At 34.5% G+C, this 20204-nt stretch overlaps 1 protein-coding gene across 1 annotated transcript in view; it reads right to left on the reverse strand.

Moving 5' to 3' along the window:
* Positions 1-20204, reverse strand: part of CFAP47 (cilia and flagella associated protein 47) — a gene marked incomplete at both ends in the record, with an annotated part of 300742 nt that overhangs the window by 33182 nt on the left and 247356 nt on the right. The window contains 3 exons of the mRNA XM_082076298.1: positions 64-222; positions 3417-3511; positions 4227-4386. Coding sequence (XP_081932424.1) covers positions 64-222; positions 3417-3511; positions 4227-4386 — 414 coding nt within the window. The remainder of the gene's footprint in view (positions 1-63; positions 223-3416; positions 3512-4226; positions 4387-20204) is intronic.

A 20204-nucleotide genomic window follows, 5' to 3' on the forward strand; every position in this document is an offset into this window, starting at 1 on the left:
GAAGCACTTACCTTCTTTGCAATGTTCCTAAAATAGCATGATATCCAAGCTATTTATTCTTACCATTGGTGACTTGAACTTCTTGGATGTTGGCTGGCTTATTTGTATTGAGCATGGCAGAATTTCTCGTGGCAGGCACAGCAGTTGCACCAGCAGCTACACCAGCCAGCTGCACTTCTACTCTTCTTTCCACTCTCTGTCTGGCTCGACAGCGTACAACAGCTACACAAAGACAAGAACCCACTATTTGGAAAGCAATAGCATCTAAATTTTAAACAAAAAAATTAAATATAGAAGTTAAATGTGTTTAGAGAATGTCATTATTCCAATAAGGACCAAGACAATTAAAAGCTTTTCCCCAACCCAGAGTTTCTGTTGTTCTGTTGAGGTGAAGTAGTAGAAAACACGTCTAAGGAAATGGAAATCTTTTTGTACAGTTCATTCACAGCAGCACTTGCAACAGCACTTTGTAATCATGAAATGTATCTTCATTTTACTTCATTTGCAAACAGAAATTACAGCATAGTTTGAGAGATGACAATGATAAAGGAAAACTAAAAGCAAAACAAATAAATAAAAGAGTTTAAAAATTAAATGAAATAATATTATGTTACACTTTGATTTCTTAGTTTAAGAATACTGTTGTTCAAACTTCATCTTTTACAGAACTATGCCAGAATAGGAAGCATTCTCACACCAGTTTCTCTCTGAAGCATGACAGAGCTTTTTTTTTGATTCCGTAAGCGATTTTAATTTACTGCTTCTAAAAGATGTCTCTTTTCATTACAAGGTAGTTTTGTTTTAGCTTATACACTTGATTCTAAAAAGCTTACTTCAATAGTTCTTGTTTATGGTTCTTTCAATAGTTATTGGTGCAGAAAGAGGAGAAAATTAAATGCAAGAACTGAAAGGAAAATGTTTTCCCAAAGAAAAGACTTAGAACTTTTTAGAGTTACAGAAATCAACATGAAAAAGAAGAGCTGATTACAGACTTCTCAGTTTCAAGGTGTAAATAGTATTTTTATCAGAATTATATCCAATGATTTTTTTTAAATTAACCCTGAATTTAACATCAACATTTAATGATTGATTTAGAACTATATCTTGGTAATTATGTAAAGTGTTTAAAAAAAAAAAAACAAACAGAAATTAAACTCTTACTTCTATGCCATGTTTATTTAACTTCAGCTTTCAGTTCTGAAGCTTGATTCATTATCATTATTTTGGAAAACAGACAACTGCACATCAAGTTCAAGTAATTTCCTTTCTCTAAATTTACCAAGTATTTCAGATTACTGTGTGCACATATTGTATCCACGTAATTTTCTACTCTGCAGCTCAACTTACTACCAGAAATGATTCTACCTTTTCTTTTTCCTAAATGGCTAAGTAATATTTATGTATAAAAATCAGATACCCGTGGAATTTGACTGGACAATTCCCTGAGCAATCTGATCTAATTAGACCTGGCTTTGATCAGGGAGTTGGATTAGATGACCTCCAGTGGTCCCTTCCAACCTAAATTATTGTATGCTCGACAAGAAATTAAAAAAAAATATGGATGATTGTCCATTTGTAATCAATTTTATAAGATAGCCAAGTTGTAATCTACTTAACATGTACTACACGGATTGTGACCACTGATGATTTTAATTGGTCTCATGAGATACTAAGCCAAGTGACTTCTAGAAGTTGAAGTATATTAAGATGCAAATAAGAATGACACAAAATAAGAACTGCCTAATATATTAGCAAAGCAGCTTCAGGTTTTGACATAACATCTTGTAGCCTCCAGGCAATTTTAAGAAATGTCTGCATTAAAAGAAATTACAATACTATTTCAATCATTATTTAAAACAATGATTTAAAAACAAAGTAGGTTTCTTGTAAATTACCTGCTTTGGATTCATATCTTACAACAGGGACTTTTAAACAGTCAGTTTATAAGTGAAAACTATAGGCTTTCAGAATCAAGGCAGGAATGGAGTCTATTTCATAAATATACTTAAAAAGAGATATTTAATTTTCCAGGTAATTTTCAATGGAAAATCTAGTACTTCCTTAAAAAGAAAAATAGTCCAACATAACACTGTGATGGCCAAAAAGAGATGTATTCAAAATGAATGCAATGTTCCCTGTATGCATTGCAGACATTTACTGAACACAAACTAGTATATAATACATTCAGTTATAAATATTCAGCAGTTTAGTTTTGCTGTTTTAAAGAAGCATTTAGGAATTCAAAATTACTTAAGATTTGATATTACTTCAGTTTCTGATCATATACAGAAGCGATATCACTTAAACAACTTATGAATGCTAACAGCTTTAATTAATAACTTCTATACATAATGAAAACAATAGCCAAATAAATCGACAAATATCTCAAAGTCTGCCAATGAATTACATAACACCTTTAAATAACACAGCAAACATTCACATCAAAATACACAGTTTTAATGTTAATGAGACTCATTAAAACCATAATTCTGGACAACAGTTGATTGCATCATAATATTCTGCTTCATTTGTTAAGGTATTAAAGTGGAAATTAAAGAGATGAAAGCTCTAATTAATACCACATCATTGGCATTTGTCTGCAAGTAAATGGTCTTTAAGCAAGTTAAATTCATGACAGTAAAAATATCTATTTCTACACTTTTTCAGAGGTTGTTCCTGCACCTTAGTCTATTTAGTGTAGAAAGGTATTCTATTTACTCATGAAAAGACAAGATGAAAAGACAATTTGGTGTAAAACTGTCCTCATCTTCACCTTAAGCTGTAGTTTCATCAATGTTATAGATTTAAAAGTCTGTTCATAATTTCTGTTTCACAATTCTGGGATTGTACTACACCTTTAAAAAATAGGTGCATCAAATCTATAAACATTTAGTATCCCCAAATTAAGCAACAACAAAAACCCTACGAATGTAAGTCATCTTTTACTGCAAGTTTAATCCTCAGGAGCAAGTAGAAAAATCACTACTATTCACTCTACTCTATATTCGGGTTTTAATTAAGAAACAAAATTCAAGGCTGAGAGGAACAGTGGACATCTACTCTGACATTTTGTAGCCAGTAAGCTCTACAGAAGGGTGTTCTGGATATGCAAGCAGAAATCTACCCTTGTGTCACTCTTTCATTTGATTTACCTTCAGTTCCTAACTGGGCCTTAACTGGAACAGTTAAGGGCATGAGCCTTGAGATTTGCAAGTCTACTTCTGGCTCTTTTTATCCACAACAAAATAAAATATCTAGGTTTGCTTTATAGGCTGGGAAAGGAGATACTCTATTTGTGATTTTTTAACATGCAGCAAAGTGCTACTGGATATTATCATGATCAAGCAGTAGAGAACACAAATGACTATTTAATTTTCTTAAATTTATTGTTTGAGTTTTTTTCAATCGTTACCTACCTGGAACTAATTTCTGCTGTGGTACTTCCGGTATTCCACGAACTGGATATATCCAGAGTATTCCCTGAATTCCCCCATTCTCGTCTAAAGTAACACTGCTTGGAAAATAAGTGAAGAGTATCACTATGAGACAGTTGAGAATTTTTTTCAAAAGTAATCTAGGCTTCAGAGTTTTTGGAGAGTTGAGACTGCATTTTATTGTACACTGTAATGTTTAACATATCTAAGAAAAATATGAAATAAAATTCAACCAAATCAGAACAGCAATAATTTACATCCAGTTAATTTATTGTCTTAGAATATTATTCTGTTGGGATATGAGAAAATATGGCTTGATTTACTCTCTCTTATGTCATGTCTACATTGAAACAAAGTTTATGCAGTTCATAGAAACATAGAGTGTCCTGAGTTGGAAGGGACCCGCATGGATCATTGAGTCCAACTCCTAATTAATGTTAATGTAGTTAATGCATAATTACATAAACATATCCACACGAGAATCATTATTAGCCTAAATATACTGAAAAATTAGAAGCATCTAAGGGCTGTCATTTGCTCAATAAATGCACTGGCAGCTAGTACTTCACATTTTTTTAATTTAAAGTTAGACAAGTATTGAAACACATAAAAGTCTTACTCTAAATCTGCATGCTTTGCAGGGTACATTGAAAGCCTATGTTGCACACTTATTGCCCTCAAACTCAAACACTTGATTGCCCTTGGGAGCTACACACAAATAGCTGAAGGGGAAAATGATGATAGGAATGAGTATCCTCAACCACTTTCTCTTTTCCTATTAGAATAAATTACCTCTTTAAGTCTTTATTTAGTTCAGCAGAATCCTCATAAGTCCAGTTTTCACCATTTTCCCTCATTACATGAATTACCACCACAGCCTCATACATTTTCATTGTATCCGGCATAAATAACAATGGAATGTCCAGTTTTTCTTTCGGAGCTAATCTGATTCCTGTAAGATAGAAAAGATATAGTATTTTGAAAGTTTTGAAAATTATTTATTTCTTTTTACTCATGTGTTTTGTTTTTTTTTCTGTTTAATACACTATTTTACATTTTACTATAGTATACTGTTCTCCCTGTGATAATAAATCTCATTTTACCCTGCTCCTACTACAACCAAATCTCATCTTACAGTAACATTTGTGGTATGTCTTCCTGTAATAAGGTACTTTGTGATTCAATGTCCTGAATAGAGGAGATCACATAAAGATCCCATGTAAACGTGGGTTATTCAAAGATCACGGCTAACATGTAAGTCAATCCCTTGATTTTCTAGAGTAACACTACATAAAGAAGATCAATCTGAAAGCAATTGTTCATGTTCAAGACATAGTCAAAATACATTTGAAATAATCCACATTATTATTATACAAGCCATGTCTTTATTGTGCGATTATTCATCTAATTGATTTTGCAGTTTGGAAAAAAAAAAAACCACAACAGAAAACCCCACCCTATGCTGTGTATAATGAAGGTGGCCTGATACATTGCATTTTTAAGGGCCTTTTTCCAATGATTTGCCAGTCTGCCAAGTGTCAGAACATCTACTTCAGTCCATATTCCAGCTACTTCAGAAATAAAGTTATAGAAAAATTACACAACATAGAACATGTAAGTCATACAGTCTTTTCACTATCAAGCTCCTTTCTTTGAAAATCATTCTTGAAATTTGGTGGAACTGACATTGCAGGGTTAGGGTTTCAGCTTTAATTCTATTTGCAGAAAACCTCTTAGTTGTAACTACTTCTACGTTAAGCTTTAAATCCATTTTTGTGATAATTTTTCATGTCTGCTACAATGTCAATACAGGTCTCTGAGTATCAATCCCTGAGAATGACTCAATCTGCTCAAGTTGGTATGCATGGGACAAGCAGCACCGTCGCTGTTGTTACTTCTGATAACCACAGGCTGCTGTGTGCTCAAAACATGTCAGCAGGAAAAGTTTCTCTTGTGCTCCAAATGCTCACCTTCCAACAGCCTAAGCGGCTTAGGGGTGAAGACCTTAATGGTGAGACCTGTAGCTGTAATGCAGTGTCAGGAAAGACAAAATAAAAAAAAAAAAAAGAAGTGGATGTGTGGAAGTTTGGGAATGAAGGTGGATGTGTAGGGAGACGGAGTAAAGTGATGACATACAGGAATGGCCAGAAGCAAAACAGGTCACATAAGTCACAGCAGGGTGGGAGAGAAGGGTTTGAAAGACAGGTCTCCAAAACACAGAACAAAAATCAAGACTCCTCATCTGTGTCAATCTTCTGCTAGCGTTTGGTCATAATATAAAGTCTACTGGCCATTGCAGCTTCTGTTGGTACCTCACAAAGTGTTGTTGCTATCATTTGCTCCTTCAGCAGAAACAGCAACCTTGAGTAAAGAGTAGCTTGCGTATATTAGCAGCATATTTAAATAAACAAATTGCCCTGTCCAGACTGATTACCTTTATAAAGAATTACCTTGTACTGTGTTATGTAGGTACTTCCTATATCATGTAACCCCACTGGAGTCGATGTGATTTTGTAGCCGTAAAGCTTTTAGCTAGAAACACACTTAAATTAAAATGAGCTAACCAAGTTGAGATTGGAAAGTCAATCTTAAATTAGGAAAGTTGGGACTATTTAAAGACAAACCACTCTGTCTGCAGGATTTCTGCCTTTTTCAGCGGCAATGCCTTAAGACCTCAAATATAGACCACTGTCTCACATTATTATGGATCCATTATTATGGATCTTATCTAACTATATCTGGATTTCTATATATAAGAAGTTTATTATGTAGCAGTTATGGAAATCAACCAACTGCTTTGCACTCCTAATTGCTTATTGTTTGTGTTTGCCATCATGGCAAGAGTAATTTTTCTGTGACATAATTACTTGCCCAGTCTTGTATCTTGAAATAGCTTGAAAATATCCTAATTCAAAATCCATTAAAAGTGTTAATACCTAGGTGAAAAAAATAAATTCTATTTCTTCTTTTTTTTTTCTTTTAATAAAGATTTAAGGTTTTGCTTTAGATCTTATTCTCCCTATCTGATGCATTATCTATCAAGATACATACATACATACCCAAGATTTTGAAGATATACAACATATATTTACCCACTTTGTTGGCAATAATGTGTTCAGAGAGTTTCTTGAAAACCTTTAAAAATTAACAACTAATTTTTAAAACCAGTATCTGAAATAACTAAGCTGACCACAGACATTGTTGTCATAGTTCTGAAAACATCTGAAATGGGATCCATCCCTCTGGAACAGAAGTCAGCTATAGCACTGATGCACTATTCTCCCTCTATGAGAGAAGAGGCAGCTCTCGATTTGTCCACTTTGGGCCTACTCTGGTGTAGGTAACACAGAGGCCTGCACTATCCTTAAATTAGAAGTGTATTCTTCATTATATATTTGAAATTAGTTTGTCTTGAATCTAAATACATGCATACCAAAATAGTGTAATCAACAACAGTATGTAAGTGCTTTGTAACACCATTATGGCACATCCCTAAGTTTCATTTGCAACTCTTCTAACGTAAAACAAATATAATACCTAGTTATACTACATACGCACAGCATATACTGTTTGAAGTGTAGCTTAACTATGCCTGATACAGGACATAATGCCTTAGTTTTTAAAACAAATTTTAATGCAGAACCCAAATGGTAGCATTCTGGGTCATTCTGGCAGAAAAAATGGTTGTTGAAGATCACAGAGACAAATTTCATATTATCGCTGTTGCAACAGAATGTATTCACAATTTCAATTAAAAAAATATTCTTTGTAGAAGCTGTTCATATTGACAGTCATTTTTATATCACTGGATTTTCCTGCAGCTGTCAACTCTCCAACTGATCATTAACTGCTAGTACAGATTTATTTCCTTATGATTTTTCCTAGTTAATAAGATAGATGAAATGGGCCTAATTGCAAAAATGACACATTACTTCATGCTTCTCTTTTCTCCTTCCCATTTACAAAATGTGGGCCAGCAACTGCTGGCACAACAGACAATATCTGTGCAGACAACTTTAATGCAAGTCAGCGTTACCAGCCAATTTGCTTCTATTTGCCTGTGGACCTCAACTACTATGCTAGGGATACCAAGAACTGATGTCAATGGCTGATCTCTTATCTTCATGTAAATATTTAAAGTGCAATGAGTATCCACAAATTCTTCATAAGAAATTCATAGCAAGACTTTTTTTGGAATAGAGCTGTATGATGCTTGGTAAAAAGCTATGGACTAGAGTTTGATCATACCTTACTTCTCTTCCTCTGCCCTACAGGCCATTAGGAAACAGTGACAGTTAGCAGAGTAAGCTCAGCTGTCCCTTTAAAAGACTGAAGCCATCAAATTCAAACCAAGAGCTGCGAGTCAGCTGCCTTACAGAAAAGCAAGGGGAGATCTGTGTCCTCATGTATCTTTTAGGCATTCTGGTTTTAAGCCTTGCCTCTAGACTCTCCAAAGGCTGGTAGGGAGCACTCATTCTGTAAAAGATTCCTTAGGCACCACATCTTTTGACGTTTGAGCCTAGAACTCAGAACTGAATTAGATAATTAAATCAAAATGAGTGTATTTCAAATTCCCCACTTCACTTCTATAGGGCACTGCACTATGGTTGAGTTCTGTGTAATTTTTGTGTCAGCCCAAGAAAGCATAGCACCATGAGAGCTAAAATTAATTAATGAAGCAGTAGATCTCCATAGCTAGGATGTTATTTGGAAGGAATACAGATGGGTAAAATGCATTTGTTGCCTACTAGCTTAGGAAAATGTTTAAGAGCAAGCATCCCAGGCAGTGCCACAGTGATAAAATTGTGATGGTAATGAGCAAAATATCCTGCAATATCTTTGAAAAGAATAATCATCCTCTCATCTAACCTTAAAGCTATGAATTTTTCATATCAGTAAGGTACTTTGATGGCAGATTTTCAAGATTTTGAAAGGACTATTTCCTTGATGCATTGTGTTTAATCCTGTAGCATCTCAGAGTGCCTCCCATTGATTGTACCCAGAAGAACAGCATTCAGTTCAGACTTCTCTAATTGAAAAAGACAGATGAGGCAGAGCTCACTGTGTCTTGTTGAAGTATGATGGGGAATCATTTAAGAGTGGGCACTTTGGGGTTTGGTTTGGTTTGTTTTCTTGATAGTTTCTCCATTAAAATTATTAGTATAAAATCATTTCAGTTAAAACCACAGATGGCCCTGCTAAAATTAGCACTGGCCATATAAATGTCAACCCAGTATAATCAAGTCTTTTTTTTTATCACTATCCTCAGAATCTGGAAAGGGCAAGCTCCAAAATATTCAAAGACAGCAGCTGCTGCTGGGGAAGGATTACTAATTCTTTCTCAAGGAACTCATGCAGAAAAGGACAACTTATATCAGACAGTAAAGAGTGAGATATTTCCAGCACTCCAGTAAGTATCTGAAATACATAACAAAAGTTAGGTCTAGGCATTCTTCATTTATTTTCAACTGCTAGAAGAGATAAAAGCCTGGCTTGCATATGAAGACTAAAATTTTTTTAATGGCAGTTCTTCCAAAAGTGGTTCAGTGCTAAATTCCCAGAGTTTAATAAAGAACAGACAACATTTCTGCCTTGACTCTTATTTAGGATGGGTTAATTTTTGTTACATCTTTTAATTTTTTTAGTGCTTCCAACAGGGCTGCTTGAATTTTTTATTCCCTTTCAGTAAAACAATATCGCAATTCCTTGTTATGGTTCCAATTAACAAACTGTGATATTGTAGCAGCCTGGGTTGGTTTTCCATCAATAACATAATTAGTCAGTCTCAAGGAGTATATATGAATAACATTTTCTGAATTGATAGCCATCACACAACAGCCTCCATCTGTGGAGATATTGAAAACTTGACTGCATGTGGTCCTGGACAACCTGCTTTAGATAACCCTGCTTGATTAAGGAAGGGTTTGGCTGGACAAGATGATCTCAAGAGGTTTCATAGCACCTAAAGAGTTCTGTGATTCTGCAATTCAGTATTCCAAGATGACCAACTTACATCTCCGAGGAAGATATGAAAGAACCTTTACCATCTCAAGATGAATGTTTGAAGGACACATGTATTACTAAAATATCAGTTACTCATGTGTCTTGAACCATATATCAGTGAAGTTCTGAACACATTTTTCTATATCTGAAATTAACCAGGTCAGCTAATTGGTTGCTCAGTCTTTCATGTCCTCTCAGACTTGAAGAGCAAGATCAATAAACAAAGTATAAGATATGGATATATAAAAATATGTTATGCTGAAGCTCCCATTTGCATCTTCTCTGAGATGAAAAAAACTGAATGTAATGCACTTCAATTTAAATCAGCTTAAATACAATAAATTAAGTAAAAGGGCTAATACAATAAGGCTGCAGAATGTTAGAGGTTACATTAATCTCATCCTGCTTTTTAATGTTTACATCACCATCTACCTTCCCTTGGTACAATTTCTTTAGGTAGGTGGAATGCAAGGGAGATTCACAAATAGTCCACAATGACTGCATTTCTAGGAGGAGTCTCTGCTTCCTGAATTATGGGTTCTTCCACCAAAAGTTACGAGTTGTCCATTCCCCTGCCTCTGAAAGCTTCACAAAATCACAGAGTGGTTGAATTTGGAAGGGATGTCTGGCAGACATGCGGTCCAACACCCCTGCTCAAGCAGGGTCACCTAGAGTCTGTTGCCTAGGACTGTGTCCAAGAAGGCTTCTGAACGTCTCCAGGGATGGAAACTTCACAGCTTCTCTGGGCAGCCTGTTCCAGCACTCAGTTACCCTTAGAACAAAGTGCTCCCTTGTGCTCAGATGGAAGTTCCCATGTCTCCTGTCACTGGGCACCACTGAAAAGAGCCTGGCTCTGTCCTTTTTATACCCTCCCTTCAGGTATTTATATGCATTAATAAGATCTCCCCTCTGAGCTGCTGAGTTCCTTAGTTGAAAAAGTTAAGTCATGAATATGCAGTTCAGATGATAATAAACAATTTCACAAATGACTAATTAAAACTTGAGAAGCTGCTTTAAGAAATAAATGACACAAATAAAGCAATGGATTTGAGTCTTTAAGTGAAAGGCTTCACATCATCACTATCATAAGTACAAAATAAAATTTATTGGATACAGCATGTTTATAAGATTTGTTTGCCATTTTATGAATCTTGTGTTAATACAATTTTGTATACTCTTGGCAGAGTCTTTCTGACTTATTTAATTTAAAGTAATTTCTTTCTGGTACCAAATAATGGATACAAGTTAAATATTTGCTATTTAGATTAAAATAAATGGATTGGGAACAGGGCTCTGTAATTAAATATGTTGTTTCATTTAATGCAATTTATTTTGTTTTTAAATGAAGCATGTCTAAAAGGCCAAGCATAAAGTTTCCTTTTCATTTATAACATTATCCTTCTCTCACTAATAGACTATAGTGCAGTTGCAGCCAAAATTCAAACTCTTGACAGAAATAACTATTACATTTATTTATCATTGAAGTACAGTAAAAACTAAGCTTAAAAGAGTCAAGCACACTGAGGGAAGAAAATGTTTCTGAGTACAGTAATTCACTTCTTTGGTGATAACTAAAACAAAAAAATTACACTTGAGATTGTTAACGCTGTGAAAGCTTTAAAAAGTACATGTAATTGAGATAATGAAGATCTCATTTTCTTATTGAGGGTAAATAAACAATCATTTTTTTTAACCCCCAGTACAAGCTTATCGCTTAATATAATTCAGAACAAAGTCTCCATCATGTATGTGTTTGTCAAATTTGATGTAAGAGTGTTCTGCAGTAATACAGAAATTATGCAACCTCCTAAACTGGTTTATCGCAGAACACCTCTCTTATCTCTGAAACTCTTACACCTGTAACTTTGGCTTTGGGTAGGTGTTAAATTAAAAAAAAAAAAAAAAAAAAAAAAAAAAAAAGCCTGACATTCATATACGTGCCACATTCAATTATATTTTTCATCTCTGCTGTTATCTTCTGCACTTGTCTTGACAGCATGGGATGTCTCTGCAATTTCCCTTCAGAGGTGCTGTGATGATGGACTTCAGGTTCACTTTACAGAAATCCAGTCAAACAGCACAATAGGAAAGACACATCTGAATGGTGCGAGATGAGAAGAGGAAGAGAGCAAGTTTGAGCAGTAGTGCAGACCTACATGTAGAAAATTATTGTAAAGACACGGAATAGTCAGCAATAGGCCTGGAAAAACAAACAAACCAAACACCTGAAGGACCAGGAAAAGAGTAACAGACACAGAAAGTAACTTGCAAAATGATGCTGTAGCAGAGAGCAGAATGAGTGAAGGAGGTCAGACTTTATTATATGAAAGTCGTGTGGCAGACGGGAAGCCAAAGAGATAAGAGTAAGGAGTGAGGAATAATAATTAGGAATAAGAGTAGTAAAAGATTTCTGATTATCCTATGGTCCAGCACTTTTTCTAAAACTTTATGGTGGACTGGCAAATCCTCTTGATTTTCCTTCCAAATATATTTTTTCACTGCAATATTCTGATAGACAGTAGATCTATTTCATCTTCCATTGTCCATTTTATACATTTGAAAATTGTTCATCATGGTTATTTCCCTGATGACAACTTTATGTTGATAAAATTTTGTGAGACCAATCAGGCATACAAAATATAAGGGTCTGCAGCACAATAATATCCTAGATTCAAAGTCACGGAAAGCAGAAGGCATACTGCAAAGTTAAAGGAAAAAAAAAATACAAAATCCCTTTTACATTAGCACTGTCAAGGATCTTTCAATACACCTTTTCTCTGAATGATACTATTTGTGACACATTAAAAAAAAAAACAAGTAAAAACTCAGTTACATTGGGTCACTTGGTCCTTCCTTAACTAAATTTTCATTTTATTTCTGCACACATTTAAATATAATTCTGATATTCCCAAAAGAGATTCATTGATAAATAATTAAAAAGAAGAAAGACCAAAACCACAGTGTTGGTGGAGAAAGATTGGTGAGGTGAGTGGAGGAATAGACAGTCATATTGTTTAGAAATGGGATCTTACATGTTCTGCCTCACTGGCTACTCATCCTCTCTGCCCCTCTACTACAGCGAATTCACTGTGTTCTGTATATAACAAAACAGTTTACCAGCACTTAATAGCCTGCCTCAAAGATTAACAAAAACTAGAAAACAACTACATAAATATTTTGAAAGAAGAAGAAATGTCATATGCTTTGTAAACAAGTGTGACTTTCTTTTTAGTGCCCAGCCACAAAAAACCCCCACACCAGACTTCATCCTTTCTCCTTGAAAGTTTATGTTATCCTGAGATAAAGTACCAGCAAATAAGACTAGAACAGCTTCCCCTTCTCTTAATCTTTTTCTAGACCCAAACACACACAAAAATGGCTTGAGTCTATGGTTGAAAGGAACCAGTAATTGCTTCAGTTCAGGCATAATTGAATTTTTGACATATGTCAAAATCTGATTATTTTTGACAGATATATTTTTACTTTCATTTTAAACTTTTCCTAGATACACGTATCTCTTAGTCCAATCTTTAAAAACATAGTCAAGTTCTAAAGCTATGGCAGATTTAATCAAAATCTGCAAAGTATTGTGAAATCAATGATGACACTGGTGTATCCTTCTACTTTTTATATACAACCAAAAATTGTACTGCTTCTTACAAGTTTCCAGGAGACATATCACACTTCATACAGTAGACAGCAACTGGAAACATATGTATGTATGTCTCCAACTGACTTTTCTAAGTAAATGGGATAGAATGATTCAGCACTTTGGCCTTTTTCAAAGTTGTATCCTTGATATAAGTTTATAAACATTTGAAACAGCCAGTTTATTGTCTGCTGTGAATCACATAAATATATATTTCCTGAGGTATGCATTTACATAGTCTCATATTTATACTCTTTATCATTCAAGGTATACAGGTTTCTGTAGTAAGGTAGAATTGAGCTCTACACTGGTTTTTTGTGTCTTAGTACTCGAGAAAACAGACAAAGTTGGTAAGAAGAATCCTTCTTGAAAACTAAATTTTGCCCATTGATTTGGCTTGTGCCATAAATCAGTAGTTCTATGAATGACAGAATCAACAATATGCTACATTTATTTCATGTATTTCATAGCTAAATACTTTCTTAGTAGTATTACGATTCCTACTGGAGTGAACACTTCTTTAACCCAGTAAATATGGTTTATTTACATCACTATTAAAAAGCTATTTAGTGGCCTTGCAAGGCATGGTCTAAGGACATTTGTCTTGGTATAAGTTGATTTTAGCTTATTTTATTTATGATAGCAATTGTTTAGCCATCAGGTTTGAATTAGGATATTTTGAGTTTATAGACATATGAGTAAACATCTGTAGAGACTGAATTGTCTGACACTAGAACAAAAAAAAATTGTTTGTAAGAGTGTAAACACAGGATGGTACTTGATATACAATCTTGTTAAAACAGTTTAGTTAAAGCAGAGAATAGACAACTGAATAACAAAGAACCAGTAAAGAGAAAATTCATTTAGACTGTGTTAAGATAATGCATAAAAATAAACCCAAACAGATCCCAAAACTGCTGAGGAATGAACACTTTACCAACAAGCAAGCAAAGAAGCTTAAGACCCAGAGGACACCAGAAAGATGAGCATTATATTAGAAAAAAAAAAAAAAAAGGGTAAATAATAGGAAAGGTTTTTTATGTAATGATTTCAACTACGTTAACAGAGGCTTTTCTGTATTATTGTTGGTTATGAATGGTAGTAGTATTGTAATTGTATTAACAACACCTTTTATTAGCCTTTCAAACTAGATAAACAAGAAAAATTTTCTCCACTTACATCCCTTTTGCCTACTGTGGTTTGTATCTACTGTCCTAACACCCAACATGTGGAAATGTCTGTTCTAAAAGTTGTCCCCTTGACCAAAATTCTTCTCCTACTCATAGCTTTGCATATCAACTTTTTTTGTCCTTGTTCTTATAGATAAAATATTCAAAGGTTATCCAGAATACTGCTACAATGTAACTGAAGCATTTGGATTTTAGCCAGGAGCTGATATCTTCAGATAATATCCTCAAGGCTTGAGACATCTATCACCCTCAAGTTCTCCCTATAGAACTTTTGTTTCACAGTTTTGAGTACTTTCTTCCTCTCAGACAGAAAAATAAACATTTCAAAACCTTGTTTCTACTGTGTTTTATATGCTACACATATAAAGTAATACCAGCTGCAAAACAGTTCTGTTTGCCTATTTGGTTTTAGATGTATTGTGGACTTTCCACAGAAATAGAATGTGACACATTATCAACTACAGCAGTAGATAACTTGGTACTTAAACCAAGCAGTCTTCTCTTCCTAATGCTACTTATGACTTCAAGATGTTTCTTGTGGCATTATGCAAGTGAAAAGGAAAAAAAATAAAAATCATGCACTCTGAAAATAACGTGTCAGGACTCAATTTATAAAACTTCATATAAGGAAAGAAAATCCCTCAGAGAAGACAAAGAAACTTTATTTCTTTTACATTTATTAGCAAGTCATTTGGATTACTTCCTTGGTGCAGGAGAAAATGAAGTCAAATAATGGCCAGAATGTCATTGCTGTTGGATTTCATTATAGTTCTAGGAGTGAGCACTGATTTAACTGCAGCAGCCTCATACAGAGGCCAGTAATCATATGTTCAGGATGACAATTTAAAGAATACTGGCTGTTGCCATTGTCATGCAAAACCTGCTCCAGAATTTATCAAGACTAGCACAGAATAATAATTGGTTCCTAGAGGAAGTAAAGAAAAAAAAACATCAGCAATATCCTCTAGCAAGAAACTATGTTTAGCTGTCAGGTGCCTTTCTACTTCAGAGACATTTTGGATTTTTACAGCCAAACTGGTAATTCACACTGACTTGTTCTTTTTTTAACAAGTAATGTTTTCTGACAGAGCCCATAAATACCATGCTTGACTTAGGTCCATAGGTCTTAAACTACAAAATAATTTATTTTTCAAACTCTGAAAATTCTCATGTCTACACAAAATCATCTTTTGTTGTCAGTGCACTCTCACACGTTATTTATGCACACCTCTGCTACTCAGTCATACCACATAAGGACACATCAGTTTAGATATATGTTCAGAAATATTTTAGCCCTATTGCAAAGGTCTGGGACATGTTGGCACATAGCTACTCACCTGTCAGACTCGGGTATAGATACATATCATATTTAAATTTTATTAAGGCTTAATAAAGTCTCATAATCCTTTATCCCCTGAATTCCTCTGGTTACTATGATATTTATTAAAATGTCATTGGTTTTCTGAGTGGTAGTTGAAATGTGCCATGAGTTTCCAGTCATAAGGACAATTAGCAGTTCTTGGTTGTGGATTGTGCATTGCCTCATATTGTGTGAACAGGGTTAAAAATCAATCAAACAAACAAACAAACAAACAGAAAACAGATATGTGGCAAATCAAATGGACTGGAAAGACTTGCTATGATAGAAGACTAAAAAAATTGAGAGAAAGAAGATGCCACTAAAAGTGGGAATTCCTATTATGATAGTCTGGAAAGGACCAAGGACCCAAATTACTTGACAGTGTCAGATTGATTCTGAATTGTACTGGCACAGAAGACAGGCTTTGGATGACTCAATGGTAAATGGGAGCTGCAGAGTTTCTGAACAGAGGTGGCTGCTGCAGATCCTGCACATCTGTGTGAATCCAGAAATGGAAATCATATGTAATCCACAACTCAGGAGGCAAGATGACTACCAACATCAACATTTTCATAGGAAATACAAAACAAATGTCTACAACTTAGCTTTTACTCATTTTTGCATAAACTGCTCACTTTCAGTTTCTCCTGATTTTGTTAAAAACAAGTTTGACATAGCAATGTCATGCAAGGTTGCTGGACTGATAAGGATGGATGTACATCCTGGGAGAGGGGCAACAAGAACTAGTGAACTGAAACTGACCAACTAAGTATTCCATCCCATTTATGTGATACTTCATATAAAAGTGGGAGATCGCGAGGGTCTCGCCCCCTTTTCCTTATGGCCGACATTAGGAGAGTTGTCCCTGCAAACTGAGGCCTAGTGACAGACTGAATCCAGTTCCGGTTGGCTGCAGAGTCCAGTCCAGGGCTTCGGGTGCCAGCCCTACATCTGCTAGAGCAGTTGCAGGGACTTTCAAGATTGGTTTTGTATATTTTGTATTATTTTCTCTATTCTTATTAGTAGCATTAGTAAGACATTTTTAATTTTTCCAACTCTCTGTCCTTCTTTCCCTTCCAATCTCCTGGAGAAGAGGGGGAGGCTAAAGGGGAAGCGGGGCAGGGAGATGGGATAAGAATACATCTGTCACGGTTTTATTGTCACCCCTCAATCAAACCTCTGCACAGTTCTTAGTAAGAGACAAGTTCTTCCAGGAAGGAAGAAAAAGCAACATCATTGCTTATTCTTTTTTTTTTTTAATTTAGCTAAATTCCTGAGAGAGTGAACACACTTCATTATCAACATCCTGGGTTTTACTGAGGAGAACAAATGACTTGCCACCAAAATTCTTTTTGATGAACTAAATAATTTGGGATCACTGAATCTCTCACTCTCATCTTGAATAATTTAAAATTGCTTGTGTTGCAAAGATTAACAACACCTGTAGAAGGTAACGCAGGCTAACTAATGTTGTATACCAAACCGAGGGACTCTATAAATAAATAGGCTTCAAGAAGTCAGGGAAAAAAAAACTGTATATCTCTAATCAATAACAGGCAGAGGTACCAAAAAGTAGGGGAAAAAAAGCATTTCCACTTAATTCAGGGTTGGGATAATTAGGTAAGTCTGTGGATCCAAGGAACAAAAATAAAATCAAAAGTCATTCTTGATTTGGAAAAGGAACAAGTCAATAAAAAGACTAATGAGATACAGTTGGTGATTTTACACTTGAAGAGCTGTAAAGGTTGCTGAAGAGATAAGGATCATCCAAAATTTCCTCAACTGCTACTGACATGGTATTATATAGTCTATTGTGGTCTTGTGCTACTGTGTGTGATAAAACTGAATTGCTTGTTTGTACATGTAGAAAACTTAATGTGTGATTCATACAGGTCTGAATAACAGTTCTTTCCAACAATCAACTTCTTATTTTCCCATTTAATAGAAAAAACTGTATACAATGGCTGGAAAAAATTAACTGTAACAGCCTTTGGTAGGACTGCATACTATTCAGCTTGTGCTTTCTGCTGGTTGTATGTAGCAGAGGTAATAAAAATGTCAGCACACCTCAGGGATTATCTGACATTATTGGTATTTGTTGTGAAAAAGGCAGTTACCTGTAATTAATAGATATAAATTTTAATAGGCTATTAACCTTTGTTTTATCTTAATATCTATATGAAGGAGAAAATTATTCAATTTATAGGGGATTTAAGTGCTTGTGAAGCAATCAGATAAAAGACAATTCAATATCAAAGGTTGTTGCAATACCATAGTTTTCAAGTCAATGTACAAAATGATATTGCATATTATCATTTTTATGACACAAGCAGGCAAACAAGGCAATCAGAAAAAAAGGATTTGCATTTAATAAGTTAATCTATTACAAAAAAACTCTCATATGTTAATTAGACTGAGTTTCAAACCTTAAGGAGGAAGATAATAATTCAAATTTACAGACAAAAGAAACTGAGTCACATCAGGGAGCCTCATGAACTTCTTGACAGTTGCATAGAATAGCATGCTTTCTAAGTCTTCTTTTAGACTTTGTATGAAAACTGTTTTCCAAATGCTTCACCAAAAATCTATGAGAACAGAGGATTTGCTTAACCTTCCAGCCTCTAGGTTTTATTTTCAAACAGTCACGGCTTTAGTATGGTAAAGTTTTAGTACACCTATACTTCCGTTCCTCTGCACTAAAATGAATACAGTGTTAAATACCTTCCCTCAAGTAAGTGGAGACCGGTGAAAATAAAATTATAAAGTACCTTAACAACATGCAATATGGGAAGTACTTAAGTACTTAAGTATCAGTGCACTTTCATTACCTACTTAAATTTTAAAGGTTATAACTATTTTTGCAAATACAGGTCTTACCTAAAATAGCATATTAATAGTAATATAACATATCCCTGGGCATAAATTAATGCATGGTAAAATTAATGTCCTAGCAAGAAGAGTCCCAGAAAGTCAAACACTCTTCCAACTTTGCTCTCATAAGCCTTTACATTGTGTTACCCTGGAAGATATCATCACCATGAAAAGAAATAAGCTGAATATCCCTCCACTCAGTAGAAGATGATACTAGACCAAATGACTATGAATGTAATAAAGCATCTTAGGTATGTTGTTAACATAAACTCTGATTTTCAATGAAGAATTTTGTGTTGCATACTTCAGTGGTGATACTGGAGATATTACTCCTTGTAATAGTAAAGGTCATGATTCAAACACTTTTAATCTATTTGTAAAATAATTTTTTTCTGCATTTCCTTAAGAATACCAAAATTATGTCCTATACTTAATATTAAAATTCCACATATTGGTTTATATTCTCTGATTTATGAGCAGGATCAGGATCACATTAAAACAGAGGCAAGGACTAAGCTGCAGTTCAAGGATGTCCTCCTCTTTCACGCATGGCAAACATAGCAGGAGTGCCCACATTCTTTTCTTCCTGGGTTGGTCCAGGGTTTGGGTGGGTTTTTAGCTTGGTATCAGTGAAGCATTTAAAGAAATAAATATTGCTTAAACCTAAATATTATTGCAAGCTGCAAAATCATTACTGATGTTGATGATTGCAGGTATCAACACGATCTTCATGTAAACAGGAAGCGTTTCAGCATAAATATTGTGAAAGCTGAAAATAAGGTCCTGTATGCGTCATGAAAGGCAGAAGAGAAATTTAAATCAATTTTTACTGACACATTTAAAAAGGAAAGAGGTACTAGTGATATGCATTCTTTTTGCAAATACACTCAGGCAGGTAAGATCCCAGTGGCTTTATCAAACCAAAATAGGCCCTGCCTAGTAATACAGTTTTCGTGACAGAAAAGTAACTCAGGGAATCCAATTCCCCCAGTAACTGAAAGATATCAATAATTAATGAGAATGTGAATAATTTATTATCTCCCCCATAAAAAAATATTTTGAATAACTTGTTAATCTTAGTAATAGTATGACAAAATATCTAGGGAAGAGAATTAAAGGAGCAGAGTACTAAGAACATGATGTTCATTTTGATTAAATTATTCCTCCCATACATAGAACAGTTTTAAAGAACTGGAGCTACAGTATTATTGATCCAGGTTATATCTTATGAGCAAGAAGAAATATATAATTTTGAGGTGAACATATCGATATTGGCATACTAAAATATTTATCAAAATAATTAAACACAAATAATCCCACCTCACTTCATACCACAGCAATTAGAATACATGCCGAACATAAACATTTACATTTCCTTTCATTTCAGTGCAACTGAAGCAGATGTTTATATTTAAATTCTTTGCTATTTAGGGATTGGCTTACACATCTGAAAACAGATATACTCAAATATCAAGAGATTCATCCATTAGTCAGAACTGAAAAAATCAAATGCATTTTCCATATCAGGAATAATTTTTCTAACTTTTGAATGCAATTGTTAGCAGCTATTATTTCAATTATTCACAAACCCTAGCATAGAACTAAACATATTACTTAAGTGTGTACAAAACTTACTATAGTATGTTTAGGGGAGAGAACATAAAAGGGAAAAGAGAAAGACTGAAGTGAATGAGGGA

The sequence above is a fragment of the Streptopelia decaocto genome (genome assembly GCF_964273445.1).
Source record: "Streptopelia decaocto genome assembly, chromosome: 1".
NCBI classification, from domain to species: domain Eukaryota; kingdom Metazoa; phylum Chordata; class Aves; order Columbiformes; family Columbidae; genus Streptopelia; species Streptopelia decaocto.